The 8,304-nt window shown below is 39.7% G+C and overlaps 1 protein-coding gene across 2 annotated transcripts in view; it reads left to right on the forward strand.

Moving 5' to 3' along the window:
• Window positions 1-778: 778 nt before the first annotated feature.
• LOC147011086 (kelch-like protein 5) overlaps window positions 779-8,304 on the forward strand; it is a 125,885-nt gene continuing 118,359 nt past the window's right edge. For both annotated transcript variants that reach the window (XM_085858663.1, XM_085858664.1), the window contains exon 1: window positions 779-1,311. In XM_085858663.1, coding sequence (XP_085714789.1) covers window positions 944-1,311 — 368 coding nt within the window. In that variant the 5' untranslated portion in view covers window positions 779-943. The remainder of the gene's footprint in view (window positions 1,312-8,304) is intronic.

An 8,304-nucleotide genomic window follows, 5' to 3' on the forward strand; every position in this document is an offset into this window, starting at 1 on the left:
AGTCGTGCTTGTTCCTGAGGGTGTTTGTGCACACCTAGATTTACTGTAATCTCTATCATTCATCCTCAGGTGTTTACTATATTACATCACACACAGAGCTTTTCACAGGAATAAAAATCGGATGATAAATTTAACATTTACACTATAAGTGTTGAATTTTATAAATATGTTACTTCATATATTTCGGGGGTCGTAGTCGCAGTAGCTAATTGTTGTGTGAAAGGTGAATTTCCTCGGTAAATACGCCTGGTGAGGCTCTGCGCTGTTGAATGCTCTATCTTGTTATACACTTATATACCCTGTGTTTTGCTTGTCTTGGACTATTAATTATGAGTATCTGGTTCATATATCCTTTTGAACACGTTATATATTTTTGTCGAGACTGATGCGACGGTGTGTGACATGGAAAACTGGGCCAAATGAACTTTTGCCTTGTCTGGTCTTCAACTCGAAAGCCAGGAAAACGTTATGATGAACTCTTGCAGTAATTAATGGTGTATTGAGATCAATTTTAGCACAAAGGGATCCAAGCTCAGCTGCAGTAAAAGAGGCTATTCCCCTTTGGGGACGATATGGACGCACAATGATTCGAAGGCTCTGGGTGGGATTTTGAACTCTTTTTGTTTTGATAGCAAAGGCTAAACTTGTGAACGAGGCATCGCAGCTGCTGTCACGTTGCTCGGGCAGCGAAGGACGCGGAGAGGTGGGAGGAGATGCATGGGCGGGAGGGAGGGATGAGGGGATGCCGAGTGTGGAGGGCTAAAGAGAGCGCAAAGGGTGAGATTCCAGTGAAGACCCCGCTGGGTGGTGCGATCCAATCCACAAAGAAACTTAGCCCGGCCCTCACTTCCTTCGGTCCTTTCAAGCTCCCCACATCTCCTCCCCAATCTCTCGGACACACTGATCGGTTCCTGTGCTTATGTAGCGCGGAGATCCCGCAAGCATGTCCGCGGCGTCGAACCGCAAGGAATCTCGCGTGTCCCGCCTGCGCTGGAGATGGTTCGGCCACACGCAGGGGGGTGGCCAGGGTGCCGGTCCTGGTCCGGAGTCGGATGCGGCCCGTCGTTCTCCTCCTGCCGACGGACCACGCAGCACCGTACAGGTGGATGAGATCGGGGGTCCGGAGAAGAACAAGACCCCGGCGCCTTGGGCGGTGGCACAGCACATCTCCGATGGCGACTCGCGGTCGAGCCCATCGCCAGAGCCCTTACCCTGGAGAGATAAATCTTTTGAGGAGGACTCGCTCCCAGAGGTCTGCGATGAGCGAGGCGCAGAGCCCTGCGAGACCTTTGAGGACGGCGAAGAGGGCAGGTGGGCTGGAGGCAAGCGTGGCTCGGTTGGGGTTGGGGGCGAGGGTGGTTCACCATGGGTTGGAAAGACCCTTGGGAAAACCTCGGTATAACAAATGCTCCCTCCCTCCCCCTGTTTCCCAATCTCAGACCTAATCTGAACCATAGCTGAGCGATCTCTCCATCCCATATATAACGTTGTGTGAACCCTATTAATGAAATCCTTACTCCGTGTGCTCGAAATTGCGCTGAGTTGGCGAGAACTTTTTGTTTATGATAATTTTTGTATGTAATGGACTTGTGTTATATATCCGTAATATTGCCTCGGAAAAAATAATACCAGTAATAATTCACTTAAAAGCCGACAGATCCAATTTTTGGAGTTTGTGTAATATTTTTAACAAAGTGTATATTGTTTTGGTGTACGTGCCATGTGAAGTTATATTACTGTCCCTGGGAAAGATGTGGAAACCTTGGATAAACTGCTTGTGTGACGTGTTCAAGGAATGCTCCATCGCAAGGATTCCCCTTTAAATATACATGAGGGGGTGTTCACAAAGTTCCCGGAACATGATTTCACAATAGTGCAGGAAACGCGAATGTTGATTTAATTAATCAATTTACAATAGTGCAGGAAACGCGAATGTTGTTTTAATTAATTAATTTACAATAGCGCAGGAAACGTGAATTTTGATTTAATTAATTAATTTACAATAGTGCAGGAAACGCGAATGTTGATTTAATTAATTAATTAATTTACAATAGTGCAGGAAACGCGAATGTTGATTTAATTAATCAATTTACAATAGTGCAGGAAACGCGAATGTTGATTTAATTAATTAATTTACAATAGTGCAGGAAACGCGAATGTTGATTTAATTAATTAATTTACAATAGTGCAGGAAACGCGAATGTTGATTTAATTAATTAATTTACAATAGTGCAGGAAACGCGAATGTTGATTTAATTAATTAATTTACAATAGTGCAGGAAACGCGAATGTTGATTTAATTAATTAATTTACAATAGTGCAGGAAACGCGAATGTTGATTTAATTAATTAATTTACAATAGAGCAGGAAACGCGAATGTTGTTTTAATTAATCAATTTACAATAGTGCAGGAAACGCGAATGTTGATTTAATTAATTAATTTACAATAGTGCAGGAAACGCGAATGTTGATTTAATTAATTAATTTACAATAGTGCAGGAAACGCGAATGTTGATTTAATTAATTAATTTGCAATAGTGCAGGAAACGTGAATTTTGATTTAATTAATTTGCAATGGTGCAGGAAACACAATGTTAATTTAATTAATTCATTTACAATAGTGCAGGAAATGCAAATGGTGTTTAAATTAATTAATTCACAATAGTGCAGGAAACGCAAATGTTGATTTAATTAATTCATTTACATTAGTGCAGGAAACACAAATGTTGTTTTAATTAATTAATTTACAATAGTGCATGGGAGGAAAATGTTGATTTAATTAATTAATTTGCAATAGAGCAGGAAACGTGAATTTTGATTTAATTAATTTGCAATGGTGCAGGAAACGCAAATGTTAATTTAATTAATTCATTTACAATAGTGCAGGAAACGCAAATGGTGTTTAAATTAATTAATTCACAATAGTGCAGGAAACGCAAATGTTGATTTAATTAATTCATTTACATTAGTGCAGGAAACGCAAATGTTGTTTTAATTAATTAATTTACAATAGTGCATGGGAGGAAAATGTTGATTTCATTAATTAATTTACAATAGTGCAGGAAACGCAATTGTTGATTTAATTAATTAATTTACAATTGTGCAGGAGATGCGAATGTTGTTTTAATTAATTAATTTGCAATAGTGCAGGAAATGCGAATGTTGTTTTTATTAATTAATTTACAATAATGCAGGAAACGCGAATGTTGAATAAATTAATTAATTTACAATAGTGCAGGAAACGCGAATGTTGTTTTTATTAATTAATTTACAATAGTGAAGGAAACGAGAATGTTGTTTTAATTAATTATTTTGCAATAGTGCATAGAACGTGAATGTTGCTTTAATTAATTAATTTACAATTGTGCAGGAAACGCGAATGTTGTTTTAATTAATTAATTTACAATAGCGCATGAAACGCGAATGTTGATTTAATTAATTAATTTACAATAGTGCAGGAAACGCAAATGTTGATTTAATTAGTTAACTTTCAATAGTGCAGGGAACGCAAATGTTGATTTAATGAATTTACTTACAATAGTGCAGGAAACGCGAATGTTGATTTAATTAATTAACTTACAATAGTGCAGGAAACGTGAATGTTGATTTAATTAATTAACTTACAATGTGCAGGAAATATGAATGTTGATTTAATTAATTGATTTGCAATAGTGCAGGAAACGTAAATGTTGATTTAATTAATTATTTTACAATGGTGCAGGAAACGCAAATGTTGATTTCATTAATTAACTTACAATTGTGCAGGAAATACGAATGTTGATTTAATTAATTGATTTACAATCATGCAGGAAACTCAAATGTTGATATAATTAATTATTTTACAATTGTGCAGGAAACGCAAATGTTGATTTTATTAATTGATTTACAATAGTGCAGGAAATGAAAATGTTGATTTAATTGATTAACTTACGATAGTTCAGGAAACGCGAATGTTGTTTTAATTAATTAATTTACAATAGTGCAGAGACGTGAATGTTGATTGAATTTATTATTTTACAAGAGTGTTGGGGACACAAATGATGTTTTAATGAATTAATTTACAATGGTGCAGGAAACGCAAATGTTGATTTAATTAATTGATTTACAATAGTGCAGGAAATGAAAATATTGTTTTAATTAATTAACTTACAACAGTGCAGGGACATGAATGTTGATTCAATTAATTATTTTACAATAGTGCAGGTAACGTGAATGTCATTTTAAATTTTTTCTTTTTTTTACTGCACACATTTATATAATTGGTGAACAAACATTTCCTTCCAATTAACTTATTGTGAAAGGAAAGATTGACCAACAATCGTGTTCCTTGGATTGCTCTGAGTATCTCGTTTCCGATAACCTTTTGAAATCTTATGTGTACCAAATCACGTTTTCATGAGATATAACGATTCGTTTTGATTCGATTGTGCTCTCTTCTGCTCCTATTTACGAGGAAATAAATTTTGGAACATCTTTGTTAATTAGCATCATCGTCCACATTTGAACCCTGGTTTGAATATGCCTGTGCTTTATATTATATGCTTTATACTGAGTGTGCCATTGTTGCCGGCGTTAAGTTATTGATTAATTTACTGTTAATTAAATAACATCTCAAGAGCAATTAGGATTCACAGTCTCAGTATGGCTTGGGTTTATGTTGAGATAAAAGTAGTTTGTTTACACCTGTCACAAAAAGTTATGGGACATCCCTTTGCATTTGTGACAATGGTCCACCCATGCGTCTGATTTGCATTACTGTGAAAATCAACAGATAAAGGTATAAATAATTTGGGAGCAGGCTCGGCTGGTAGGATAGTTTGGGGGTATGCAGACTTGCTTTTGAACAGTCTATCCGATGGGTTCGAATCTCAGCCCAGCTATAAACTGTCCTGGTGTTTCACATGCAGGGTGAGTGATTCATAAATGTGTGTACCGTCCCTCGGATGGACGTTCAACTGGGCGTCCCGTCTGCCGACATTAGTTGGTCGACATCAATGTCAATGGTAGACATCAAGAGTAGCTGATGTATTGTGGGCACCCTGAATAAATTAAATTCCCATCCAAGTCACCTTCAGTCAAACGTCAGGCTGAGCCAGCTGGTTATTGAAAGACTTGACTTGGGTCAAAAATGTTCATTCTGGCTGATTCAACAGGAAAGGTAGGATCATTGGGGATGTTAAAGAGAAGAAGAGCCAGGGAGCAGTGTCACTGTTCCATTTCAAAGAAGGGAGTTAACAGGGTTCCATTGAGGATTGATCATTAGCTGTTAGCAAGTATGTACCTCTGTTATCCTAAGCCATCCAAATATTGGTTGTTGGTTCATTAAGGAAGTTAAAATACAGTTGTGAAAGGAAAAAAATGAGGGTATAAAAATTACGGCTTCATCAATATTATTGTTATTGGCGTTTTACATCGGACTACAGACTTACTGGAACTGAGTTTGTTTGTTTTTAACAGAGATTGAGGCTGATATGCTTGGTGTTGGCTGAATGGTTAGGGTGTTGGGCTCGGGATTCTAAGATCCTGAGTTCAAATCCCACTCTGCTGTTGAATTAATACCAGGTGAGGTTGACTCTGTCTGTCATCCTTCAGAGGTCGGCAAATCGAGTGCCAGCATGCCGGTATCCTGTGCCGGAGTGGCGACCCGTCCAGGATTGTACCCAATAGCCAAGGAGACTGCTTAGGCAGCACCAACGCTCTGTACAGAGTATGGTCACAATGGATTGAGGCTGATGGAAGAGGAGCTTATTGATGGATTTGGTAAAACCTTGTTGCATTGCTCTCACTGGTGTGGGTTCCATTACCATGGCTTCCCAAATCAAGGGTCTCAGTTGAACATCAGAACCTGGCCAGCCAGTTCGTGAAACTTTGGGGGCATTCCTACATATCTTATGAGCTGCCGACCTTAAAACCTATTTGGACAAACCAGATGATGATGATGAAGGCTTTTGAAAGAGCGAAACTTCTAAACTTCAAACTGAACTTGCTCTGTAAATTGATTCTGAACGTGAAGAACCTCTTACTACCTGCAATATGCCTTGAAAATAATTGTCCAAAGAGCTTTAAATATTTGTCAAAGCAATAAACGTCTGCCGCTTTATTCTCTTGTTTAACGTTGGTGATGGACCTGCACTGGCATTGCGGGTTCAAATCCAGCTAATAGCATCAGAATGAAGGGTTTGCGTTATAAGCTTCTGCAACTTGATCGAGTTTCAGGAGAATAGCCATGCCACTATTGGACTGTTGATGGAAAAACCCGTTGGGCTCACAAATGACCAGAGAGAGAGAGAGAGAGAGAGAGAGAGAGAGAGAGAGAGAGAGAGAGAGAGAGAGAGATTTGCTTTCCCTGTCTGTTCTGTCCTTCGTATGATGCAAGTCCACACGATGTAGTCATCTATTCACCCAGTGTACACTGCGATGAGCAGTAAATGCTACTTATGTAAAAAGCCAAGATTGCTCAAAATCTCCCCGAACATAAAAAGGTCCAAATCCCCCTAAACACAAAACGTCATTCATCCCAACAATGCATTCAAACCTTGGTTAGAGCAGGGACTTGTAATTTATTCAGTGTGCCAGCGATGGCTCGCCTACTCTTGGTGAAGGACACCGCGGGGTCTTTAACGTCCACACACTAATGCCAGCAGACCAGCGCAGTTTAACATCCATTCAAGGGACGGTACACACATTGCTGAATCGCCCAACCTGTGCGACACTCCTCGAGGTATGCGTACTCGCCTCTGAGCCGTCTCGCCTGGGTTCAAGTCTCGACCCAACTATAAACTGTCATCTCGGTGTTTCACATGTAGGGTGATTCATCAATGTGTGTGCCGTCCCTTGGATGGGCGTTAAACTGGGTGTCCAATCTACTGACATTATTTACTGGACATTAAAGATCCCACGGCGTCCTTTGCCAAGAGTAGGCTAGCTATCTGAGGCACCTGAACACAACACAAATTTCTACCTGGACTGCTGGCAACAAGAGGCCTAGTCTATTCAGATGCTCCTCTACACCAGGTTACACTGCTTGCTATGTTAGTGTGGTTACTGTCCAGGCAGCAGTTTCTGCAACAAGCTAATTACCCAATGTGGTTCACTCTGTCTGTCTGTCTGTCTCCAAGTCATTTCTATGATCGAGGAACTACTTAATTTAAATTTAATCTTACATTTTGAACACTGCAGAACACAAATCGGAATATGAATCGGAACACGAACCTGCAGTTTAGCAGTACTTTGGCTCTGAATTTGGCAAATTGTACGGAATCTCATCCCGAATGCTCATGCGCAGAGAGGAGTAAGGTTATTCCTTCAGACTGTTTGTCTGGCTGTAAAACAAATTTGAAAATCATTCAAAACAGGAAACATTGTTTTTCAGGATGTCACAAAGGACACAAACAACAGGCACAAATAACGAATCTACTTGTGAAATAAGGTGGTGTAAAACTTGGTGTCTCAACGGCGATGAACCTCCGAATAAATGTTTCTTTGTGTTTTCTTCTACAGCCTTTAAAACTTTTCTTCTATTTCATTGAATTATATATTTGAACACTGTCGAACACAAATCGCCTTGTTGCCACTTCCAAAACTATCCAGTTTTGTGCAGTACTTGGCCTAACTTTACGCCGTCTCGACCAATCAAGTTTGCCGCACGCTCTGAGGGCAGAGTTGACGGAAGGTTCAGTTTTGGACTGTTCCATTTGACCCCTCGGCTTCGTCTTGTTGCCATCGTGTCTCTTGTATGCAAAGTATAGATCGTGCTTGGAAAGGGAAAGCAAGAGTTGAAAAGACCCTTCCCGTGTCTTTTTTTTTTCTCATGACTGCATGCGGTAAGGTGTTCCATGAGTTCCAGTTAACCAGGTAGTTTGTGTGTTCCATGTGGATGGCCTTCTTCGAATATGCAGGGAAAACAAAACACACACACACACACACTTCATGATTTGTCATTGCCAGTAAAGAACATACACAAAGTTTGGTAATTTGCTTCAAGGTTAGTGAACTTGCTCTGAGATTTGAAGAGCCAGCAAAGTAAAAGGTGTTTGCACGAAATTACGATGGAGTTTCTCAGAAGGGTAATTGAGCAGAATTACCTTCGTGTGGAGCCAAGGAGAGTGGAGGACATTTTGTCGGTTTATATGGCGTGTGTTTGGAGAATGGAGATTAAACTATTTCCATATAATCTCAGGCGAAATGAGAGCTTGGTGTCGAAGGTATGATCACAGAGAACTATTGGATAGAAGTTGAAGCACATTTCCATGGGGAGAACCATGCCCCTCAAGGGAAAGGTCGACTGCGAGCCGTCGGCTTCCA

The sequence above is a fragment of the Eptatretus burgeri genome, chromosome 16 (assembly GCF_056783735.1).
Source record: "Eptatretus burgeri isolate ZD-2024b chromosome 16, Ebu_testis_v1, whole genome shotgun sequence".
NCBI lineage: Eukaryota > Metazoa > Chordata > Myxini > Myxiniformes > Myxinidae > Eptatretus > Eptatretus burgeri.